Here is a 26,518-nt window from a genome sequence, read left to right as displayed (position 1 = left end):
ACTTACAGAATAAAGGCTGTAACCGTTCATGTTTATATTACAAAATGTTCCTGCCAAAACAGATACATCAGTAATAAAGATTCTATTACAATTTCTCTTTAAAAAATTCAAATTCCAGTTCCACTTTTACTGTCTATGAGCCCTTGGGAAAGTCATTTTACATCAACAAGCTTAAGTTTTCACATCTGAAAAATGGGGATAATAAATCTATTAATAATAAACTAGGGCTCTTGTGAGGACTAACAAAATTGTGTCACATAATAAGCACGTAATAAATATTATTTCCTTCTTCCTTTAAAAGGTTTTATTTTGGGAGACTTCCCTGGCGGTCCAGTGGTTAAGACTCTGCATTTCCATTGCAGGGGGCATGGGTTCAATCCCTGGTCAGGGAAGTAAGATCCTGCATTTTGGACATAGTGTCTTTCAAACTTACCCATAACCCTCTCCTATAAGACCTTCTGCCTATCTTAGATATAACTAAATTCTGCTGGAAAAAAAAAAAAAAAAAGAACGTCGTTTACCATCCAGTTATACATGGATTAAGTCATTAGCCACTGCAGTTTGACCGATAAGGAACCCTGAGAGGAGTTCAGGACAAAAAACAGGATGAGGCACACTGCACTGTGGAAAAACAGGCCCCTCAGATAGTTCTATGTACATCTCAGGAAGAATTTTAATAACCAGATTCTTGCATCTTCCCATATCTAGAAAAGCACCAAAATCATTAACAGAGATATCTGTTCCTTGTGACTAGCTGTTATCTTTTACTGAGATGTAAGCCTGACTGCACATATTCCCCAGCCAACAATCATGATTAAACAGGCTCCTCCCCCTATCTCTTCGGAGTTTACTCAGAGCTACTGAGTGGCTGTCTCCCAGGATATAGTCATCAGTAAGGTCCCTGAATAAAGCTGAAACTGACAACTCACACCTCTTACATTGTGCATTTTCCATTCAACATAGGCCAATTTTTTAATCTTTTTTGTGTGTGTGTGTGGTACCCGGGCCTCTCACTGTTGCGGCCTCTCCCATTGCGGAGCACAGGCTCCGGACACGCAGGCTCAGTGGCCATGGCTCCCGGGCCCCGCCGCTCCGCAGCATGTGGGATCTTCCCGGACCGGGGCACGAACCTGTGTCCCCTGCATCGGCAGGCAGACTCTCAACCACTGCACCACCAGGAAAGCCCCAATTTTTTAATCTTTATCTCACAAGTAAGTTGTGGACTTTGGAGTGTAAACATATTACCTAGGACCAACACAAAAAATTCTCTGATACAAACTAAAAACTACTTAAAGCTTATTTCTTCTACCATACCTCATTTGCTCCAAAAGAGCAAACCGCCCCCCCCCAACGAGGGGGCTTAAACCATAAAAATAAAATGGAGGTATAAAATTGTGCCAGCAAACTCAAGCTAAAGATAATCAGGCTTCTTAGCAACCAAGGTGCAAAGGGAATCTACACAGCACTTTTTACCTCGTAAGAGATCCAGCAAGTCAGTGGGAACAAAGTTTTCCTAAAAGTAAATTCTAAGACCAAGTTATATACACATGAAGATGCGAAGACCAAAATAGAAAATACCTTCAAAAGTAATTTTACAAAGGCAAAAAACATTCTTATATGATGTAAATTTAAAAAACCAAGAAGAAAGGGACTGGGGAGAAAGGAGGAATGGGGAGTAACTGTTTAATAAGGACAGTTTCAGTTTGGCAAGATGAAAATATTCTGGAGATGGTTGGTGGTGATGGTTGCATAACAATGTGAACGTACTTAATGCCACTGAACTGTACATTTAAAAATGGTTAAGATGGTAAACTTTATATTAGAGAAATGCAAATCAAAAATAAAATGCAGGGGCTTCCCTGGTGGCGCAGTGGTTGAGAGTCTGCCTGCCGATGCAGGGGACACGGGTTCGTGCCCCGGTCCGGGAAGATCCCACATGCCGTGGAGCGGCTGGTCCCATGAGCCATGGCCGCTGAGCATGCGCGCCCGGAGCCTGTGCTCCGCAACAGGAGAGGCCACAACAGTGAGAGGCCCGCGTACCGCAAAATAAATAAATAAATAAATAAAAAGAGGTATCATCTCACATTGGTCAGAATGGTTATCATTAAAAACTCTACAAATAACAAATCCTGGAGAGGATGTGAAGAAAAGGGAGACTTCCTACACTGTTGGTGGGAATGTAAGTTGGTACAGCCATTATGAAGAACAGTGTGGAGGTTCCTCAGAAAACTAAAAATAGAACTACCATATGATCCAGCAATCCCCCTCCTGGGCATATATCCAGAAAAGATGAAAACCCTAATTTGAAAAGATACATGCATCCCAATGTTCACTGCAGCACTAATCACAGTAGCCAAGATATGGAAGCAACCTATATGTCCATCGACAGATCAATGGATAAAGAAGATGTTACATATATTCAAGGGAATACTATTCAGGCATAAAAAAGAACAAAATAATGCCATGTGCAGCAACATGGATGCAACTAGAGATTACCATACTAAGTGAGTAAGTCAGACAGAGAAAGACAAATACCATATGATATCACTTATATGTAGAATATAAAAACATGACACAAAGGAACCTATCTACAAAACAGAAACAGACTCACGGACATAGAGAATAGAGTTGTGGTTGCCAAGGGGGAGAGGTTTGGGGAGGGATGGAGTGGGAGGCTGGGGTTAGCAGATGTAAACTATTATATATGGAATGGATAAACAGCAAGGTCCTACTGTACAGGGAACTATATTCAGTATCCTGTGATAAACCACAATGGAAAAGAATATAGAAAAAGTATATATGTGTATAACTGAATCACTTTGCTGTATAGCAGAAATTAACAGATCATAAATCAACTATACTTCAATAAGACAACAAACCATAAAAAAAGACGTTAAATTTTGTTATGTGTATTTTCCCACAATTAAAAACAAAACCCAAAAAGACTTTGGGATTAAGTAGTAGAAAGAAGTCTTCTTTACATAATCTCCCATTTCCTACCCAGTATCAAATTAAAATGAAAAGGAAGGAGGAAAGGAGAGGAGAAAGAAAGGAAGGTAGGTCACAGGCTGGTTGGTTCTCCAGCAAAAAATACACATGATAGGCATAGCCCAAAGTTATAAGCTTCAAAAGTGGTAACCAAGCAGAGATACACCAGATTATGGGGCAGCCCTATTTGGCAAGGCTCCTAAGCTGAATTAACAATTCTCATTAATACCCAAATCTGGAGAGAAAACACTGAATGAATTCCATTATTTTTTTCATCTGTGACTGAGAGATGCTACAGAACTGCAGGAAAGAATGAGGAAAAGAGAGAAGTGATTTCCAGCACAAGTGAAGCTTCTAGGGCAGAATCTGAGGGCCTCCCCAATGGAAACACAATACATTCCCCAATTACAGGGAGTAAATCCTGATGTTGTGCTGCATGGGCAGCAAGAATCAGAGGAGGAACTTTTATAGGAAGATGGAAAAATATCAGAACTAGCTAGCAAAAATATGCCAAGTCAGAATTCAGGAGTAACGTGTACAGGTCACCACGACCTCCTGGAGAGACAAAAGAGGAGTGGAAAGCTGCAGAGTTTATATTTTTGTAATCACAAAAGTGAGGTGAGCCAAGAACAATTCTGAAGTGGAGAGTGAAGAAGTCACCCACACAATGCGGAAGCAAATATAAAGTCTGGGCAGAGCTGTCAAGCACTGGTAAATGAAAAAGAATCGGCATCAGAAACAGACAAACAAACTGAAAGAGATAGAGATACGGAGAGGGAGGGGCGGGGACTGAAAGAAAAAGAATGAAAGGAGTGTGGCATACAGGACATCAAAGAACTCTAGAAGAAAAATATAACAATACATTCTTCATAAGGGCTTCCAGATTTGTGAATAAGCAAGAACTGAAAGATGGAAAAACAACAGAGTGAGATAAAAAAGGAGTCTAAAGATTAAATAAATTGATGATCAAACATTTATTATGGAACTATTAATTAGGAAACACAAAGGAAGAGTGTACTCAGAATTGAAAATAGAAGTATAACATATAAGGGCTAAGATAATCAGATAATACAGATTTTAAAAAACATAAAGAGATCAAAGATAAATAAAACTGGGTACAAGATAATCCAACCTTAGGATAACTGGTGTCCCTAAAATACAAAAGAGCAGCAGCAAAGAAGCAAGCTGCTTCTTTGACAAGACAGGTACATTGGTTCTCCAGCAGCATTAAGGACAGAGAGACAAAGCACAAAGCCACACTCTTCACAAAGTGGTAGTCAAGAAAGATACAAAAGATTCTCAAGCAGAATGGAGCACCCTTATTTAGCAGGGCTCCTACCTTAGTCTTATTTCCCAGAAGCCATCAAGATGAATAAATAAAAACCCCCCAAAATAAAAGTATTCATAGATATATATCTTGGATCCCCCAAAAAGCAGGGCCTGGGGAAAGGACTGTGTGCACGTAGTTTATCTGGGAAGTGATTGCTGAGGGCAGAAGTGATATACTGGGGACAGTAAGAGAGGAGAAAAAGTAAATACAAGATTGTGCTATCAAGTTCACTGCTATAGGCAATAGGACCTTAATTTCTATCATACTTTTTTTTTTTTTTTTTTTTTGTGGTACGCGGGCCTCTCACCGCTGTGGTCTCTCCCGTTGCGGAGCACAGTCTCCGGACGCGCAGGCTCAGCAGCCATGGCTCAGGGGCCCAGCCGCTCCGTGGCACGTGGGATCTTCCCAGACTGGGGCACGAACCCGTGTTCCCTGCATCGGCAGGCGGACTCTCAACCACTGCGCCACCAGGGACGCCCTCTATCGTACTTTTCAAGAGGTATACACAATGTATATCAAAGTGTCTATCAAAAAATAGGGAGCAGGCGCTTCTATCCCCCAGTGACTGAGGGGTGTCCTTGAGGGTGTTCACTCCACCACGCTTGAGCCAAGTATGGGTTGGTAGCAGGCTTTTTGACGGCGGGAAGTGCTGTTAACAGTAAGTGCATGGAAGCACATGTGAAACTGTTCACTTAAGTGGCAGCTAGAACCAGGTGTGACCAAGGTGATAGGAGATTGGGCATAATAGCCAATAAAAGGGAAATCATCCCTGAAATTAAGAACGAAATCTAAATTGTTGTATATGACTGCAATGTTACACCACTCAGCAGTAAAATGAAAGAACTGGACCTCTGTGCACCATCATGGATAAATCTCTTTTAAAATTTGAAGGAAACAAACAAAAAAGACCCCAAGGATATTTGAAGGATAATTACAGTTTGATTCCCACTTATATAAAATTTAGTAACTTGCAAAAGAATACTATTTAGGGATACATTCCTAGGTAGTAAGTCACATGCACAGGCATGATAAACAAAACCTCATATGTGAGGAAAGAGGGTTTGCATCAAGGGATGGGTACCCAGGAGATTTTAATAGTGTTTGTAATAGTTTATTGCTCAAGCAGGGTGAAGGGTACATGGATACTAACAGTATTCTTCTCCATGATTAAATATTCCCCCCCCAAAGGAAACAAATGGAATCTATAGATCAAAATAAATGACTATGTCAGGAAAACATAATACAGAAAATTCAACACTGAGACACATCCTGGTCAAGTCACTAAATTTCAAAAATAAAGCACCCAATCAAGAAAACTCCAGAGATGAAATAAATGTACTTTACTTTGTAGCCACATTACCTAATCACAAAGATCATGATCTGGTTAAAGTAAATAATTTAGCAATGATATTGTATAGGGCAAAATTCATCTACTGGAGAAGCTGCAAACTGATTTGCTTATTTCACCTGCTCAGTTCTTTTCTTAATTTGAATTAGTTGCCAACATATGAAAATTGGAAAAAAATTAAAATAACATTAGATTGTTATATGACATTTGCATCTGTATTATCAGACTTTGGAAAATCAAAAATCAGAACTAAACAATCTGGTGTTATTGCTTTATTTCTAAAAGGAAGATTTTAATATTTCTAAATTTATTATTTTCATATTTCTAAATGTGCTAATTTTCTAGTTATTAACCCTCCTTTTGATATGTCTAGGATTATTTTATCTGAGAAATCATAATTTCTTAAAAAAGCAAGTTAAAAAAAATAAACCCCTTCTTGAAAAATTTACTTATAAAGAAATCTAGACAATTAAGCCATGTATCAGGAAAAGGATTGGTGGTAAGCAATGTGTCCAATTCAAAATAAAGTGAGTAAGAGACAAGTCATACAAATACCATTAATAAACAGACTAAGTGTTACAAACTTTGAGAAAGTTACTGAAACAAATTAGGAAAGGTAGAGGAAGTTATACCAACTGTAAGAGTGCTAATGTTCTCTTCTTTCATGGCAAGGGTTGATACTGCCTAAATCTGAAACACCAAGATTTTTTTTTTTTTGCGGTACGCGGGCCTCTCACTGTTGTGGCCCCTCCCGTTGCGGAGCACAGGCTCCGGACGTGCAGGCTCAGCGGCCATGGCTCACGGAACCAGCCACTCCACGGCATGTGGGATCCTCCCGGACCGGGGCATGAACCCGTGTCCCCTGCATCGGCAGGCAGACTCTCAACCACTGCGCCACCAGGGAAGCCCGAAACACCAAGATTTTTTTAAATTTATAATTAACACAGTATTATATTAGTTTCAGGTGTACAACACAGTGATGCATGAAATGATCACCAAAATAAGTGCAGTTACCATCTGTCACCATACAAAGTTACAGTATTATTGACTATATTCCTTATGTGTATGTTACATCCCGTAACTTAACATATTTTACAGCTGTAAGTTTGTACCTCTTAATTCCCTTTACCTATTTTGTCCAACCCCCTACCCGCTCCCCTCTGGTAAAAAAATCAATCTGTTCTCTGTATCTAGGAGTCTCTGAAAAATCAAGATTTAAAAAAATAAGCTCCAAATTGTGATGTGCTTCATAATCTCTTAACTGTAGAGGACTCGTTTAGGAAATTGATCAATAATTCTTTGAATCGCACTTTGGATTCTTTTTTTTTCCGTTATATTCAAGCTAAACTGTGTTTAATACTTTTTACTTAAAACTGAATTTAGGTTATGAGTACGTGGGGAATCATAATAGTATTATACTTTTAGCAGTTGGACATTTTCCATTGTAAAACTTAAAAAAAATAAAAGCTTGTTACAATACAGCTCAATTTTTATATAAAGCATATCTATTCTGTCTTCCCATCTTCCTTCTTTTTTCAGCCTGTATATCTGCAAAGAAATGTATCTAAAATAGAGGTCAATCAATGTTACTGATGATAACTTTATTTTTTAAATTCTTTGTACTGTAATTCTTTACAATAAGCAGGTAGTATTTTTGCAAAAATGAGAAAGATTTTTTTCTTTACCAAAGCACAACTTTATAAAAGTATCTACTGTTGGGCTTCCCTGGTGGCGCAGTGGTTGAGAGTCTGCCTGCCGATGCAGGGAACATGGGTTCGTGCCCCAGTCCGGGAAGATCCCATATGCCGCGGAGCGGCTGGGCCCGTGAGCCATGGCCGCTGGGCCTGCGCGTCTGGAGCCTGTGCTCTGCAACGGGAGAGGCCACAACAGTGAGAGGCCCGCGTACCGCAAAAAAAAAAAAAAAAAGTATCTACTGTTAAGGAGTTCCTACTGAAAATTAAGCAGTATAGTTCAGATATATAGCTTTCTGTTTATTTAACTTCATGTGGGGCTATTGGGCTGCACCCTGCAGGCCTTGTTGGATGCCCAGCCTGGAGACGGAAGAAAGAGCCCAGAGACAGCTACAGAGACACTATTGATTTATCGGAGAGAGGATCTTACACGTCTGAAGCAAAAGGTCCTGGAGCAACACCCCGCTGTGTATGGCTGACGGCGGACAGGACATGGCAGCCATCTTCGCTACTTGGGAGAGAAGGAGGCTACCATTTATAGGGGGAACTGACGTCAGGTTGGCTCAACAATTACCAGAAAAACCAGCAGCTGAGGCAGGGGGCAAGCAAGTAGGCGGTTACTGATTAAGCCCTATAATTAAGAGGATTGGGTACTTATGTGAGTGAAGCAGGGACTGGTCAGCAGGGAATATACAGACAGCATGGGAACAGCCATCTTGAATGGCCTGATCATACAGGTGCTAAAGCTTTCACCTAGGGTAATGGATAATAATTAGGTCCCCAACACCAGAAAGCCTCTGGGGTGGTTGGTGGTGTGGAGAGGGGCTTCAAAATACCCCATCCTCAGAACTCTAACAGATAATATAATGACTAATGAATACTGCATGCATACAATACAAACACAATTCTAAGTACCCTATTTATATGAATTCATTGACCCTTAATGACAAGCCTGTAAGGTAGCTAAATAATTTTCCACATTTTACAGATGAAGCACAGTGAACTTACACACCTATCAGAGAAGCTGGATTTAAACCTACGTGTCTTCTGTTCTTAGTCACTATACCAGGGGTTCTCACATTTTGCTGCACATGGGAATGACCCAGGGATCTTTAGAAAACACCGATGCCTGGCTTCCACATACAAATATTCTGTCTAATTAATACAGGGTATGACGTGGGCAACACAGATGTTAGAAAGTTCTGGGGGTTGATTCTAACGTAAGGTAGAGCGTGGGGACCACTGAACTACACCTTTCTGCTTCTTGGCCGTCCTTGGCTAGTGGTTATCAAGCCCGGATGAACACCAAAATCCCCTGCTAAGGTTGAGAACTTCAAGGCCCCCATCCCACCCCAGCTCAAGGGACCCGGGCTTAGGTATTTTTTTTCAACGCTTCTCAGGTGATTCCAGTCTCAAGTAGACAAAGCTTGAGAAGCACGGCAGAGGGAGACACCAGCTGCCTTCCACTTTAACTGATCAGTGCCCAAACTACTGAGGGATCTTAATTAATTCGAGGAGTATCTTTCAAATGGGGTGGGCGCACACAGACAAAAAAACCAAGAAAAAGGAACCACTGTCAAATGTCAGAGGGCGTGGTTTTTAATTCACCTACAGTCTCACAGGTTCAGAACTATTCTGGAAATAATAGGACTTGTCTCTGAGATTGAACTTAGTGTTTTCTCTGATGAAAATGTGACCTATGAGTTTCCTTAGCTAGATTTCTTTTTTCCCCTTTAGGTAAAGGTGTTTCTCCTGGCGTTAGGCTTCATCTAGGGTGCTACTACAGGTGAAACAAGAGCCTATCGATAACTATCTACTTGAGGCCTCAGATTAGTGAAAGAAAAATTTTTTACAGAATATGCTAAAAGTTTACTCAGTTGAAAATAAAATGATAAAAGAAGACTAAGGCTCAAAATTTTAGAGCTAAAAACAGAGGAATAAAATCCATAAAACAGGGCTTCCCTGGTGGCACAGTAGTTGAGTCCGCCTGCCGATGCCGGGGACACGGGTTCGTGCCCCGGTCCGGGAAGATCCCACATGCCGCGGAGCGGCTGGGCCCGTGAGCCATGGCCACTGAGCCTGCGCGTCCAGAGCCTGTGCTCCGCAATGGGAGAGGCCACAACAGTGAGAGGCCCGTGTACTGCAAAAAAAAAAAAAAAATCCACAAAACAGGGGACATCCCTGGTGGTACAGTGGTTAAGAATCTGCCTGCCAATGCAGGGGACACAGTTCAATCCCTGGTCCGGGGAGATCCCACATACCGCAGAGCAACTAAGCCCGTGCTCCACAACTACTGAGCCTGCGCTCTAGGGCTCACAAGCCACAACTACCGAGCCTGCATGCTACAACTAACGAAGCCCACATGCCTAGAGCCCGTGGCTCCGCAACAAGAGAAGCCACCGCAATGAGAAGCCCATGCACCGTAAGGAAGAGTAGCCCCCGCTCGCCACAACTAGAGAAAGCCCGCATGCAGCAACGCAAAAATAAATAAATAAAATTTATATTTAAAAAAACCCAAAAAACATTAGTCACAGTCCTTGAGAAATAAACTAAATAACTTCCAACTGAATGAAGAGGAAATCTGAGGTTGAAAGCAGAAGCACTTCTTAAAGGGAGTATCAAAAGTGAAAATATACATATGCCAGATCTGTTTTGGGAACCTAAGACCAGAGATTCTCATGTATAATATAATAAGGACTAATATGTACTGAGTGCTCACAATGTACCAGGTACAATTCTAAGCCTTGGATTTGGCAAGCTGAAGTCAAAGATTCTAATGTAATAGAATCTTTGGCTTCTAGGGTACCCAGCATGAGAGAGCCATTAATTAATCAGCTTGTGGGCAGGTCTCAACCATTTCTTCCCCTGGCACACAGGCACACATAAGTCTTACGCTTAGTACTCAGGTACTGAACACAAAGCCAAAAAAATATCCTATCAGTCTGGCTCTAGATAGGCTCTAAATTCATTTAGGAGCTAAGCTTGCCAGGTTCAAGATCAAAATCTCCAATAACCACATAAAAACCCTAATTTTGCAGATGAAAAAGAGATCCTTACGCTTTAGTAACCAAACATGTAGGTGGCAGAACTGATATCTTACGAAAATTAGTTCTGTATTTTATAACACAGTCTACAAGGCAATGAGTTTTAAAATTCTTGAAGGATTATCAATCACTCTCCCAGATCTTAAATTACTTAAAACTGTCAATTACCCCTGGTCATTCCTCAGTTCTGACTCTCTAATATAACCAGGTCAGCTGTGGATGTTTGCCACCAAGCGCCAATACACGAGTACTCCCACATCTGCAGAGATATTCTTCAGGTCTGAATTAGCTCAAAGACTCAAGCAGTCAGCAAACGAGGTATCAACGGAAACTTCAGGGTTCAGAAAAGAACTTCCCAAATGATTTGATGGGCAAGTCATTCGCAATTATTTATAACGAAAGAAATTTAGCATGGCTCTTACAGAACTTGTGGTTTGAAGCAGAACTGAATGCTAGTGGGCCTGTGAGAATAGGTTAGAAGCAAAGCACACACCTAGATAATTCAGTCAGTTACGGTAGCTCATCTGAATGTGGATGAGTAATCTTCCCAACGTAACCAGTTCTAAGCTGAAATACTTACGTTGGGAAGATATTTCAGCTTAGGACTGGATGACAACAACTGGACAAGTTTAACTGCTCCTTGAGGTCACACCTGAGATATGACAACAAAACTCCTCAGCAGTCAAGGAGGCCTCTCCTCTATTCACAATTAGCAGTGTATCTCCTCTATCAAGTTACATAGATACAAATTAATAAGGAGGGGAGCTTAAGGCCCTTAAAATGTAACAATTACATAACAATGAAATGCAGTTTGTGAGCTTATACTGGAAAAAAAGGCTGTTGAAAAACATCAACAAAACTAGAATGGATTGTAAATTAGATAAAAATGAATCAGTGTGACTACCCAAAGCAATCTATAGTTTCAGGGCAATCCCTATCAAACCACCAATGGCATTTTTCACAGAACTAGAACAAAAAATTGCACAATTTGTATGGAAACACAAAAGACCCTGAATGGCCAAAACAATCCTGAGAAAGAAAAACAGAGCTGGAGGAATGAGACTCCTGGACTTCAGACTATACTACAAAGCCACAGTAATCAAGACAGTATGGTACTGGCACAAAAACAGACATAGAGATCGATGGAACAGGATAGGAAGCCCAGAGATAAACCCACACACATGTGGTCACCTTATTTTTGATAAGGAAGGCAAGAGTATACAATGGAGAAAAGACAGCCTCTTCAATAAGTGGTGCTGGGAAAACTGGACAGCTACATGTAAAAGATTGAAATTAGAACACTCCCTAACACCATACACAAAAATAAACTCCAAATGGATTAAAGACCTACATGTAAGGCCAGACACTATACAATTCTTAGAGGAAAACATAGGAAGAACACTCTATGACATAAATCACAGCAAGATCCTTTTTGATCCACCTCTTAGAGAAATGGAAATAAAAACAAAAATCAACAAATGGGACCTAATGAAACTTAAAAACTTTTGCACAGCAAAGGAAACCATAAACAAGACAGAAAGACAACCCTCAGAATGGGAGAAAATATTTGCAAATGAAGCAACTGACAAAGGATTAATCTCCAAAATTTACAAGCAGCTCATGCAGCTCAATATCAAAAAAACAAACAACTCAATACAAAAATGGGTAGAAGACCTAAAGACATTTCTCCAAAGAAGATATACAGATTGCCAACAAACACATGAAAAGATGCTGAACATCACGAATCATTAGAGAAATGCAAATCAAAACTACAATGAGGTATCACCTCACACCAGTCAGAATGGCCATCATCAAAAAATCTACAAATAATAAATGCTGGAGAGGCTGTGGAGAAAAGGGAACCCTCTTGCACTGTTGGTGGGAATGTAAATTGATACAGCCACTATGGAGAACAGTATGGAGGTTCCTTAAAAAACTAAAAATAGAACTACCATACGACCCAGCAATCCCCCTACTGACCATATACCCTGAGAAAACCATAATTCAAAGAGTCATGTACCACAATGTTCATTGCAGCTTTATTTACCATAGCCAGGACATGGAAACAACCTAAATGTCCATCGACAGATGAATGGATAAAGATGGGGCACATATATACAATGGAATGTTACTCAGCCATAAAAAGAAATGAAATTGAGTTATTTGTAGTGAGGTGGATGGACCTAGAGTCTGTCATACAGAGTGAAGTAAGTCAGAAAGAGAAAAACAAATACCGTATGCTAACACATATATATAGAATCTAAAAAAAAAAAAAAAAAAGTACTGATGAACCTAGGGGCAGGACAGGAATAAAGACACAGACGTAGAGAATGGACTTGAGGATGGGGGAGGGGGAAGGGTAGACTAGGAAGAAGTGAGAGAGTAGCCCTGACATACATACACTACCAAATGTAAAATAGATAGCTAGTGGGAAGCAGCCACATAGCACAGGGAGATCAGCTCGGTGCTCTGCGACCACCTAGAGGGGTGGGAGAGGGAGGGTGGGAGGGAGACGCAAGAGGGAGGGGATATGGGGATATACATATGCATACAGCTGATTCACTCTGTTATACAGCAGCAACTAACACAACACTATAAAGCCATTATACTCCAATAAAGATATTAAAAAAAAGACAAAAAAAAGTGTATCAGTGTGATATGAATCTAGTAGCTGTATTATATAAGGTAAGCCTTGTTCTTAGGAAGTAAACAATTAGGCATTAGGAGGTTACGGAGCATGATTTATGAAACCCACCCTTGAATGATACAGGAAAACAGATTATACAGATATAGAGAGAAAGATGAAGCAAATGTGGTAAAATGTTAATTGGTGAATCTGGATAAGGGTATGTGGAGTTCCTTTGTACTACTCTCATGACTTTTCTCTAAGTTTGAAAATACTTCAAAATGAAAAGGAATTAAAATCAACCAGCTGAATTTATTCTAAACTTAACATCAAAACCTAAATGAAAAGGAAGTGAGAAAGGGAAACAAATCTACCCTCTGTCATTATGTTTCTGAGGCAGAGACAGTGCTCAACATTTTACAAAAGTCATTCTACAGAATCCAAAGAATTTCGATTTTGAGTCAGACAGTTGGGTTGGTTCATCACTGAACTCCACAATTTTGTAGCTCTGTGACTTTAGATTATTCTTTTCATCTTCTTGAGTCTCAGGGTCCTCCTCTATAAAATGGAGATAATGCTACCAAGAGCACAAGATGATTGAGATGATTAAGTGAGATGATAATATCAAGTACTGCACACCTTATCTGCATAGCACTGTGCTAAGGGTCGGGAGAGAAATCTCTATGGGACTCTTAAGTTTCTGTGTGTCTTGTAAGCAAAGCCCAAACTGCTCTTTGTTCTGGACGATCTTTCCAAAGAGGTTTATATAACAAACAGCTTTGTGAGACAGAAATAGTGTCCCACATCAGAACAAAGGGGAACATGCCTGCTGCCATTATAAAGGTCTCAGGGTCCTCTCCTATATAACACACACACTGCCTGTGCCGGTATCATCTGACCCTCTTCACGGTGCCCTTTGGGAAGAAGAGGAACTTGAGGAACCCATACAAGAAGATGTTGATACTCTGGCTACTACTTTTGCTGGGAATAATAAAATAATAAAAGCCTTTTATTTCGCCCAGGGCTCTCATATTTTCTGCCACCATCCATGAACTATGGCTGACTAACTTGTAGGGTAAAATCACAAAGCCCTCACAGTCCTCCACACTAAGCACTTTCTGTTAATATTACCTCATTAAACCTGATCACAAGCCCTGTAAAGTTCAGCAAAATGCTGCATGGTACCAGTAAGGTATTCCACAAATAGTTACAATTATCTTCTTCATTATCATCATGATCATTAATCCTTGCAATAATCCTGTAAACGAGAAATCAATACCATCATCTGATAGCTGATAGGTTAATTAAAAGCTGCCAAGAGTAAGTCAGTCACATTCGTGAAGGGGCTGGAATTTGAATTCTTTCCACCATGTCATCTCACAGCTTTAAGATTATGAACTCATTTGGTGAAGCTGCAAGCTTTATATTATATCCCAACAGCTATGTTTCAGGCACTTCGCTGATCTGGGGAAATAACAGTGAATAAAATATGCTCTCTGTCTTCGTGAAGCTTATAGAGGAAATATACACCAAAACAAGTAACACAAGACCAAATAATCGTTAACTCTTATAAGTGTTATGACAGAAGCAAACAAGGGACTGAGATAGAGGATAACTGGAGGACACAGTTTCCAAACTATAGGTTGTCAGTTGGGAAGAAATTCAGTGAGTCCCAACCAGCATTTTTTGGAAAAATGAAGCAGCACAGAATAGAGAAGAATGCACACACATTATAAAGTATTGTTCTGTGAAACTTCCATCTGGCATAGGAAGTCATGGTATAAAATCATTTCCTTTAGGCACAGGGAATAATCTATGCAATGGGAATGTAATGGCAATGGAAAGAACCTGCTGTGTTGGAAAACCCGAAACTTAGTGTGGCTACCATCCTACAGACAGAAGGGAGAGAGGCATGAATTGAGGTTGGAAAGAAAGATGTTAAGGTTCTGGCAGTGAGTTTGTGTAGATAAGTGATATGATTTGATTTACATTCTAGAAGTCACTTTTGTTGCTATAACGAGAATGGATTGGAGAGAGGGCAAGAAAGGAAACAGAAAGACCCATCAGAATGCTGGTGTAAAGCAGCTGATGTAGGTGATGATGGCAGCTTGGCTTGGGGTGTGGGACCGAAGGGACAGCAGCGATGGAAAAGAGTGGATGAATTCAAGGTGTTACTCTGAAGACAGAATCAGTAGAACCTGCTGAAGTGAGCATCGGAGGTGTACTCTAAACAGTCAGTCACACCCAAATATTGTGGTTCCATGCACATGCCATGCCCTACCATGTGAGTATCTATGCACATGCTCTTCTTGAAACACCCTATCCCCACCAGGCTCTCACTCTACTTACTCAGTACACTTCTACACATCCTCTCCTCAGGACTGAGCCCCAACACAGCCTTCTCTGACACTAAGAAGCTGTCGTCTCCATATTCCCTTAGCACTTCACAAATGCTTCTAACATAGTGGTTACAGACTGCACTGAAATTACCTGTTTATACAGCTGTTTCTCAAGTTACTCTGGAGCCATGCCAGGGCAGAAAGAATATTCCATTCACTTTCAACCTGGGGATTGATAGTGCTTAGAAAACTTTAGACTCAAAGAGCCAGAGAAATGGCAACATAAAAAAATCCCAGCTTTGTCACTGGTTTTGAAGATGGAAAAATGAGGCCGTGCACCAGTGTAGGAGTGGCCAAGATGACTGAGTAGGAAGACCCTGAACTCACCTCCTCCCAGGGCACACCAAAATTACAACTATTCACAGAGCAACTACTGATGACAAAGACCAGCAGAAAATGTCTTCTTACAATTAAAGACATTAAGAAGGAACCACAACTAGATGGGTAGGAGGGGTGGAGAACAGTATAGTTAAGACCCATACCCCGAGATGGGTAACCCACAAAAGGGAGGCCAATTACAACAGCAGAGGTTCTCCCAAAGGAGCCAGGGGTCTGAGCCCCACATCAGGCTCCCCAGCCTGGAGGTCCTACACAAGGAAGACAAGTCTCAGAACATTTGGCTTTGAAGGGTAGTGGGGCTTACTTTCAGGAGAGCCAGAGGGCTATAGCAAACAGACTCTGCTTTTAAAGGGCACACACAAAGTCTCAAACACTCTGAGACCTGGCAGAAGCAGTAATTTGAAAGGAGCAAAAATAAATAAATGAGCCTATGTCAAACTAAAAAACTTTTGCACAGCAAAGGAAACTACCAACAAAATGAAAAAGCCCACCTACTGAATGGGAGAAGGTACTTGCAAATGATACATCTGACAAGGGGTTAGCATCCAAAATACACAAAGAACTAATAAAACTCAACATCAGAAAAAAACCAAACAAACCCCAAAACCCCAAAAAACAAACAAAAAAAAAACCCAACAACTCAATTACAAAGTGGGTAGAGGACCTGAACAGACATTTTCCCAAGATATACAGATGGCCAACTGGCACATGAAAAGATGCTCAACATCACTAACCATCAGGCACATGCAGATCAAAACAATGAGGTATCAATTCACATCTGTCAGAATGGCTATTATCAAAAGACAACAAATAAAAAGTGTTGGTGAGGAGGTGGATAAATGGGAACACTTGTGCACTAATGTTGGGAATGTAAATTGGTGAAGCCACTATGTAAAATAGTTTGGAGATTTCTCAAAAAGTTAAAAATGGAACTACTATACAATCTATGAATTCCACTTCTAGATATATATCCAAAGAAAATAAAAACACTAATTCAAAAAGATATATGCACCCGTGTTCATTATAGCATTATTTACTATAGTCAAGGTATGGAAGCAATGTCAGTGCCCATCAACAGTTGTATGGATAAAGAAGATGTGGTGTAGGTATACCATGGACTATTATTCAGCTATAAAAAAAAAAAGGAGTCTTACCATTCGCGATAACATGGATGGATCTAGAGGATATTATGCTATGTAATATAAGTCACACAGAGAAAGGGAAATACAAATGAACAACCATAACCAAACAGGAACAGAGTTATAGCTACAGAGAACAATTGGTTGCTGGTGGGGAAATGCTGGGGGGAGGAGAGAAACAGGTGAAGGAGATTAAAAAAAAGAAAACTGTAGATTCATTAATCAAAATTTGCTGAATGAATGTACCCTTTCGTGTAATACATTCCCCTTCACTCCTAAACTAGGTAAGGACCCTCATTCACAGAGGTGTATATTGCACATATTTTTATTTTATTTATGTTTATCCTTGTTTCAGATCATCTCTTTTTTTAATTAATTGATTTTGGGGGCTGAGTTGGATCTTTGTTATTGTGCACGGGCTTTCTCTAGTTGCGGTGAGCGGGGGCTACTCTTTGTTGCTGTGCGCAGGCTTCTCATTGTGGTGGCCTCTCTTGTGGAGCACGGGCTCTAGGCACGTGGGCTTCAGTAGTTGTGGCATGCGGGCTCAGCAGTTGTGGCTCGCAGGCTCTAGAGTGCAAGCTCAGCAGTTGTGGTGCACATGTCTAGTTGCTCTGTGGCATGTGGGATCTTCCCAGACCAGGGCTCGAACCCATGCGTTGGTAGGCAGATTCTTTTTTTTTTTAAAGAAGGATATTAATTTATTTATTTTTGCTGTGTTGGGTCTTCGTTTCTGTGTGAGGGCTTTCTCTAGTTGGGGCAAGCGAGGGCCACTCTTCATCGCGGTGCACGGGCCTCTCACTGTCGCGGCCTTTCTCGTTGCGGAGCACAGGCTCCAGACGCACAGGCTCAGTAGTTGTGGCTCACGGGTCTAGTTGCTCCGCGGCATGTGGGATCCTCCCAGACCAGGGCTCGAACCGGTGTCCCCTGCATTAGCAGGCAGATTCTCAATCACAGTGCCAACAGGGAAGCCCGGCAGGTGGATTCTTAACCACTGTACCACCAGGGAAGTCCCAGATCATCTCTTGATGACCTTTTGTTTGGGGAAATATACATTTACTTGGTTTATGTTGTCAGACAACGCTATTACATTCTGTTTAATGATCAGATCGTGTTCCTTGCCTTCACAAACTAAACAGCATAGTGTATAAGAAGGAGCCGATTTTGAAGTTAGACAGATCTCTGTTCATAAACCAACTCTTCAATTTATTGACCAGGAGATGTGGGTAGCTTATTTAATCTCTCTAGATCTCAATTTGCTCAACTGTATCATAAAGTTAATATTTCTGTTTTAGGGTTGTCCCAGGGCTTAAATGTGAACATGAAGTAATTAGCACAAATATACTCAATACATATGAATTCCTGTTTCTCCGACGTGCTTTCTTTACAAGGAAGAATATAGCCTTTGCAAAACTAAACACAAATTGCTTCTGGTCATGGCACCATCTTGACCCAAGGGCTTCGAATGGAAGCCATCTCACACACACAAAGCTTGGACACTGAGGTCTAAACTACCTACGCTGGACATAGTTTACTGTCCACATTAACATGACTTTATTATTCCTTTGTTTTAATTAGCATAATTTTACTCTTCTGGGAGACTCCTGCCCAGACAAATAGCTAGATTGTTCACTACAGGAACATCCTGAAAAATCTATCAATTCTGCAATATAAAGAAAGCATCAACAGTTCATGTCCTAAGAGTCCTTGCTCTTTCCATCAACCTTTTTTTTTTTTGGCACCGTGAGGCATGTGGGATCTCAGTTCCCCGACCAGGGATCGAACCTGTGCCCCCTGCAGTGGAAGTGGTGAGCCCTAACCACTGGACTGCCAGGGAAGTCCCCCATCAATCTTAAAACTGTTAAGATCAGTATCCAATCCTCATCAAGCCATCTCCTCCACTTTCCTGTCCTCTCACCCTCTGCCACTGAAAGACCAGCCTTAAACCATACTTCAAATGACTTCCCAGCGAGAGACACTAACAAAGCTCTGTTGCGTTAGTCCAGTAAGCCATGAACCTAGCTTTTTCTTATCAAATGGTCCATTGTTGATACTTGGGAATCTGGCACTGGACAGGGCAGTACTGTTGCAGCAAAAATAGAAATGAAGTTTTCCCTCTCCTGAGAACAAGGAAAATAAAGGGAACAGTGAACAGGCTAGAGAAGAAACATAACCTGGCCTGAAAGAGTTAATCACTCCTAGTTTTTTTTTTTTTTTTTTTGACTGTTACTAATCTGTAGTGTCTGTTAACTAGATTTGTACTTCACAAAGCTAACCTATTACTTTTTTTTTTTTTTAACCTATTACTCTTTAACAACACTATGTGAATTACATCCTGGACTCCCTTGTAGCAGATCATCCTTGTAGCATTTGCATTTCAGAAAAGAGGTCACAGGCCGATAACCCAGAGACAAACGGACCCAATTACGCGGCTGCCTGACGCCAGCTGTGACGATTTTGAAATAATGCAGGAAGAAGAAGAAGGCAGGACCTTGACTACTTTGATCCTTATCTTATACCCCGGACTGCTGCGAGCCCCACATATAAAAATCTTCTCCGATTCCCGAAGGAGAGGGGGACAAAGTTCTTGAGGCGCTAGCCTGCTATGTTTTCCCTTCTGCCTGGCAGAAAAATAAAGCCATCTCTCTCTTCCTCCAAAATCTCTGTCTCCGTATTTCTGTTCGGTGTCGGTGCACAGGGAAGCCGATATTTCGGCAACAGTACATCTCCAAGCATAAAGTCAAGACAAAGGAATTTCCAGAAATACTGTAAAAATGAACTAAATGAAATACATATTATATGCCAGACAAAGTATGTCCACTAATGTGTCCATTAAAATGAAATGGGTTTGTCAAAACTACAACAGAAAGTTTTGTTGAAAAACTGCATAGTTGGCCGACGCGTTTTAAAAATTACTTCTGATGAAATCTAATGCTCCAGTGTCTTATTTCCATCCTCATTACAGAGTTGTTCAAATACTGAAACCGAGTCCCCCTAAAACCGAGTCCCTCTGCCAAGTTTAGGATTAACCTCTCTATCCAAAACGTTATTCCCTTTCTTGTCTAACACCTGTTCCCCTCAAGACTGAGGAGGAGTATCAAAGAAAAGGGTGGATTGAAACCGAGCAGGACCCTGCGGGGCCCTCCCAGGTACAAAAGACTTTCTGTTTCCTTGTTTCTCATTTGTAGGAAAAAGGCTTAGCCCCCTAGACCTTCCCCGAGTTCCAAAGGGCAGATTCAAACAGTTACTCATCAGAAAAGTGAGGGCATACAGAAACAAAGGAAAAGCAGTAAAACAACAGAGCAGCGAAAAAGCGGAATCCTAGTTCCCCCTCAGGGGATACACATAACAATATACTGTATCTTAGAGTTCTTCTACTGGAACTAAGGCCCCAACCCAGGTGGAGGATGGTAACTACTAGCTAAGAACCCAGACTGGTCAGAACCTAGGGAATGAGATGTTGATCTTTTCTGACCCAGGTGACTTCTACTAAAGCCTGTACTCTCAACCTTTGCCCCAATTCTCTATTGAATTCACCTCTGCTCAAGCCCCTTCATGAATATGCACATACCCTGAGCTTAAAACTTCCCCAATTTTGCCAACTGGGGAGATACTGCTTCAGGAAATATCCTCCCTCGCCCGTCCCCCTCCCCTTCTCCTTACTTGCTGCAAGTAATAAATCCTTCCTTCTCCAGATCTTTGGTTTGGTTATGTCTTTTGCCCCCATGCTCACCAAGAGGCAAACCCAGTTTTCCGGTAACAATATGCCTCAGAATCAAGAAAAACAGGTTCTCATGTTATCTTTGGAATTACCAAAAATAATGCTAGGACAGGCAGCGAAAATGACTGGAAGAGAAGTGACCAGTTTTTAAACTAGATCCTTTCAAATGAAAATTCAGATCCATCATCAACTTCGCTAAGCGTATGGAGCACTAATTTCTAAAGGGTCTGATCATGGCCCACTGACTCGCCACCCAGGCAAAGCACACTGAGCTGTCAGGCGGTAAGCCGTGAGGGAAGCAACATGTGCCTCTCAAGGTTTACTTTTCACCCTGAGAAACTGATCTGGGCCGCAAGCTCGAGTCTCGACTGGGTTTGCCTCGGCGGCTCAAGCAGCTCCAAAAAGGGGGAAGGAGGCAGCAGAAACAAAAACAGAGTATCCGTGGAACCTGCCCTCCCGATGACTGGGGACTGGCCCGTAGCGGAGTTCGGGGCGCGGGGGCCCCCTTTATGCCAGTTTCCGGGCCCGTACCTGACAGGCGATAGACCTGCGGAAGCCGCACGCCATGTCTGTCTCCACGAAGCGGGTCCCAGCTGGACGGTGTTGAGCTTCGCCCCGCCCTCCTCTGCGCGCCCCGCCTCCCGCGCGCCGGAAAGCCCGCCCCGGAAGGTGCTGTCAGCCAATCAAGGAGCCGCGTGGCCCACCAGTAACCTCTGCCCCGCTGCCGCGAGGGAGCGCGGGAAATCCAGGGTGCGTCTGGGATTTCGCAGGTGGCGAGGACCATGGCCACCACTTCGGTGTCCAAGGTATGTGGGGGCGGGCGCCCACTGGGATTTCACAGCTGCTTCATTCCCTTATGAAGAAGGGAATGAAGCGGAGGTTACGTAGACCTCGTTGTACCGGCTCGAGGGGAGGGGATGGCGGGCCGAGCTGAGGCGTCTTTGCTCCACGTCCAGTGGAGGCCAGCTTTGCTTGGGGAGCGAAAACGCCGATCTGCCTTAGTGTTCTTTCTGCCTCGGAGGAATTTTAAGTTCTGGTTTGTGGAGGTCGGATGCCCCGAGGATGTGTCCCAGCCTCCCCTCCTTTTTCCTTCTCATGTGTATTTATGGTGAGCCAAAGGCTCTGTTAGGTACCGAGATACAATTGGTAAACAAAATAAACACAGGTATTTCCATCATTACCGAAAATTCTATTAGACAGTGCTGTTACAGACCAAGTAAAGTAAGACCTTTAGTAATATTAGGAGTACGGCCGGAAGCCCCTGAAAGTTAAGCTATCTGATAAAGCTGAGAATGCAGATAAGTTGCAAAGACATTTGTCCCTGTGTTGAAACAGTAAATTAATAAAGAAGGCTCTACCATGGATTTAATTTTTAATTTTGATTAAAATTACATTAAAATAAAATGATGAGACTCAGTGCCTTCCAAGACTACATATCCAGGAGGAAACACGAGCCATAGGATTTAAGCGTACTGAAGACTGACCGACTGTGATGTTAGGTGCAAATGCCAGAAGAGCTTAATTGCTAGTATTTTTTTTTTTTTTTTTTCAGTACGCGGGCCTCTCACTGCTGTGGCCTCTCCCGGTTGCGGAGCACAGGCTCCGGACGCGCAGGCTCAGCGGCCATGGCTCACGGGCCCAGCCGCTCCGCATAACTGCTAGTATTTTTTATGAGGGATGGTACTGTTTTTGTTTTGTCCTGGTTATAAAGTTCCATAGGTTTTCAGTGGTCTGTCCCCTAATCCTTTTTGTTGCATAAGCCTTTCTTATTTTTGTGTATCTTGCAGAATTGTGAGAGGTTTGTTTTTTTGTTTTTGTTTTTTTCAGGAAAACATTTATGACAAGAGAAATGCTTGTATTGAGATGATGATGAAGGAGACCTTACATAAATAAGAATCTTTAAGGATTATTTCATTGGTTCATGGAACTGTCAGCTTTCTTTTTTCTCCCCTGTCTGAACTTTCCTTGTCATATTTTTTGGCTATTGGTTCTCCTCCTAATTTCTTCCATCTCCAACACCATCACTTGATCAGTAGTGAAAAATGGATAACTGTATCACTCCCGTTGCCATACATCGGGGTCCATTCCCAGCACTCTTCATGTCTCACTCCTTCATAGCTCCTTTTCCTGCTCCTGAATTACAGGTGGCTATAGAAAGGGGGCAGTGACAAGCTTGTCATGGCACCAAATGATTTTTCTAAAAGAATTTGTGTGTTTTAAATAGTTCCGTTAGTTGCAGGTATAAGAATGTAAGGCACAATTCTTATTTTGGACCCTGTAATCCAAATGGCCAGTTTATATTTGTACAGCAGTCTTTAGGTCTATCCTGAGATGACTTTTCCTAGCTATATTTCTTTGATTCTTTCATTTTCCGTAGAAATGGGATTCTAAGAAGCTGTTCCTGATGTACGGCTTTAGAATTGGTAGAACAAATGTGGGACCAGCAGCTTACGGCCTGTGTATCACTAGTCAGATAATAACATGAGACTAAATGTAGCTAGGAAATTACCAGAAAAATTATTTGGCAAGCATTGGTCCATTATATATACTGATTGCCTAATGTATGTGTTAACACTATCCTAAACATTGGGGAAACAATTATGAATTAAATGCAGTCTGTACTCTGAAGGTGCTCACAAGCTACTTGGGGGAGGGACTTCCCTGGCGGTCCAGTGGTTAAGACTCCATGCTTTCACTGCAGGGGGCACGGGTTCGATCCCCGGTCAGGCATCTAAGATCCCACATGTACCACACACACACAAAAAAGATTAAAATATATATATATATATATATATATATATATATAACTACTTCGGGAGACAGCTCCATAAATAACTATCATACATAGTAAGAGTGACTTAAAACAAAGCGAAATGAAGATATTCAAGTACTGTGAGATATTAGGGGAAAGAATAATTCTGACTAGAGAATTGGAGAAGGTTTCCCAAAGCAGGTGAGTTTGAGTTGAACTTTAATGGACAAATGAATAAGAATTTATCTAATGAAGAAAGGTATGTAAGGTGAATCAATAGCCAAAACTGTCTGTGTCCTGTCAAGGTTCTAATTCAGTAATAAATACTTCTTTTGAGATGAGAGGGCATCAGTATTTTTAATCATCTTGATTTTCATTTAATGTATAGTACTAATGTTCTTTCTTCCCTAGGTTTTATAAAAATGGAACCTTTCTGGGTTTAAATTTCATCAGCTTTTATTTTCTTTGTCTGTCTCTTAGATTAGGTCCCAAAGAGCAAAATCAAAGATGAGCTTCCCATGGGAAGGAGGAGAAAGGAGTGGTTAGTCCCCTTGTTGTTTAAGAATTTTCCTTCTGTAATTCAGATTGAAGAAAGATGATTCCTTAGCACTTTAAAGAAACGCCTTAAAAAGAAAAAAATCTGCTTATCCGTAAAATACTAGGTTAATCAGATTTGTCTGCTTCCTGGCTGCTTTGACTTTATGCTTTTTTTCTCTCTTTCTTTTTTATAGGGTTGCTTTGTGTTTAAGCCAAACTGCAAGAAGAGAAAGATCTCTGTGCCAATAGGTAAGACGTCTTAATATCAGATTTGTTAGTTTTCCTCCCCCAAGTCTTGAACTAACCTAACTCTTATTGAATTAGTAATTCTCCTGTCTAAGCTTGCTTTACTCACCATGTTGATATAGCAGTTATGTTCCAAGGCATAGGACAAAGCGATAAGGGGCACTCCCCAGGGCTCTAATCTAAAAGGGAATCCAAATGTACCATCAAAAGGCAATTCGAAATTTCCTTCAAAGGGTATGTCACCATTCTTTAAAAGAGATTGTCTTAAAAATCTCAGTGATTTCTTCGGATGAGGTAGGGAGTATTGACTGCAGAAGGGCAGAGGGACCTTTTGTTTTTTTGGCTGCGCTGGGTCTTAGTTGAGGCATGCAGGATCTTTTGTTGTGGTGCGAGAGCTTCGTTGTGGCACATGGACTTCTCTCTAGTTGTGGTGTGTGGGTTTACTCTCTCTGGTTGTGGCGTGTGGGTTTTCTCTCTCTAGTTGAGGCGCGCGGGCTCCAGAGTGCGTGGGCTCTGTAGTTTATGGCATGTGGGCTCTCTCATTGAGGCGTGCAGGCTCAGTAGTTGTGGCGCGCAGGCTTAGTTGCTCCGTGGCATGTGAGACTCTTAGTTCCCCGACCAGGGATTGAACCCGTGTCCCCTGCATTGGAAGGCAGATTCTTTACCACTGGACCACCAAGGAAGTCCCAAGAGGGACTTTTGGAGTGATGGGAATGTTCTCTAGACAGAGGATGGTTATGTGAGTGTATACCTTTGTTGGGACATATCAGACTGTTAAAATGGGCATATTTTATTATTTGTAAGTCATACCGCAATAAAATTAAATTATTTTAAAAAATATTGTCTTCACGTTCTTTACTTATGTCCAGGTATCTGTTAAGTGATCAAGTTAAGAAGACTTGACTACTTCAAACAAATCAAGATGTTATTATCAGTCAGAAAATGTTTATTGTACTGGTTCTCAATGGGGCCTGCAGATTAGAATCACTTGGGGAACTTTTAAAAAAAACTGATTTTTTGGGGGGTGGGTAATTGTAGATTCACATGCAGTTGTAAGAGTGTAGAAAGTAGAGAGTTCCCTTGAACCCTCACCCAATTATCCCCAGTGGTAATGTATTGCATGACTATAGTACGGTATCACAACCAGCAAACTGACAGCGGGACAATCCATCGACCTTATTTTGATTTCAACTTGGAGAGTTTCTTAAAAACACCAGTGCCCAGACCGCAGCCCAGACCAACTGAATCAGTAGCTTTGGGAATGGGACCCAGGTGTTGGTATTTTTTAAAAGCCCTCTCAGGCATGTTGAGTATTTACACTCACTATTCAGCACTGTGAAGATTAATTCGGATGGAAAAATTATGATGTGCAATTAAGCATATTCATTCACACTCATTTTTTAATTTTTAATTAAAAAAGAAAAACTGGACTATACTATTGTTTGACTAAGGAGATAAACAGCTCCAATATATAGAATTGGATTTTTCTAAATCATCTCATGATGTAGACCTTTAAGGTGATAATCCTTCAGTTTGAGACCAGCTAGGTAAAGTACCTGTGCTCAGGGAGCAAATAATAAAATAATGGTCTATATTGAGGGCAATGGAGGGTAGAAAGTATGACTTAAAATAAGAATGCAGTTTCTCATTAACAGGAGAATAAACAGTGGTGTTGAACTTTACACTCATGGATTTAGTCTCAAAAAAACCTGAAGCTTTCTATATTCCTTGCCCTCCTCACCTCCCCAAGTAAAAAGTGACAGTGATGGACTTGGAAATAGTGAACGAAGAAGAGCTACATTGTAAATTATTTTGTTTTTAAGTGATTGACTCATCAACATATTTCTTTAATGTTGGAGACTGCTAAACTTAACTAGAAATAGTTCATTTTCAGAGAAAAATTCAAGACTTGTTCCCCTGTTATCCAAGAAGGATACATAGCATGAAATGACATCTGATATCATGAGCAATGTCATTATAACTAATAAAAGCACTAACATTTATTGAGTGTTTTTAATGTGCCAGAATATTTTAACCACTTTATATGTGTTAAACTATGAAGAAAGTATTACTATTATCTCCATTAAACTGTATCAGGATATTTAGATGTAGAAAGAACTTTCTCAGTGATAGTGCTAGCAAGCGGCAGAGCTGGGAGTTGAAACCAGGCTGTCTGATCCCAGAGCCTAAGGTCTAACCACTACCTAATAGTGTTTCTCATAATACAAGGCAAGTTTTTGCTTAGAACTTTCTGTATTGAATTTCAGCTATAACTTACTAAGATTTGTGAGTCAATGACAATTAGAAGGAAAGTTCCTTAACATGGAAGAGAATTTCTGTTCCAAACTATCAGTTAACATT

General features: G+C 41.2%; 2 protein-coding genes across 5 annotated transcripts in view; one reads left to right on the top strand and one right to left on the bottom strand.

The window, feature by feature from the left end:
• RARS2 (arginyl-tRNA synthetase 2, mitochondrial) overlaps window positions 1-21,231 on the bottom strand; it is an 80,801-nt gene extending 59,570 nt beyond the window's left edge. The window contains exon 1 of the mRNA XM_060115097.1: window positions 21,154-21,231. Within this exon, the coding sequence (XP_059971080.1) occupies window positions 21,154-21,189 (36 nt within the window). The 5' untranslated portion in view covers window positions 21,190-21,231. The remainder of the gene's footprint in view (window positions 1-21,153) is intronic.
• Window positions 21,232-21,360: 129 nt separating this feature from the next.
• The window catches only part of ORC3 (origin recognition complex subunit 3), a 61,912-nt gene continuing 56,754 nt past the window's right edge, over window positions 21,361-26,518 (top strand). For all 4 annotated transcript variants that reach the window (XM_060114299.1, XM_060114298.1, XM_060114297.1 and 1 more), the window contains exons 1-2: window positions 21,361-21,428; window positions 24,106-24,160. In XM_060114299.1, the coding sequence (XP_059970282.1) occupies window positions 21,405-21,428; window positions 24,106-24,160 (79 nt within the window). In that variant the 5' untranslated portion in view covers window positions 21,361-21,404. The remainder of the gene's footprint in view (window positions 21,429-24,105; window positions 24,161-26,518) is intronic.

The sequence above is a fragment of the Mesoplodon densirostris genome, chromosome 12, assembly GCF_025265405.1.
Source record: "Mesoplodon densirostris isolate mMesDen1 chromosome 12, mMesDen1 primary haplotype, whole genome shotgun sequence".
Lineage (NCBI taxonomy): Eukaryota > Metazoa > Chordata > Mammalia > Artiodactyla > Ziphiidae > Mesoplodon > Mesoplodon densirostris.
Note: the sequence above shows the minus strand (reverse complement) of the source record. Positions and strands in the feature narration are given on the sequence as shown.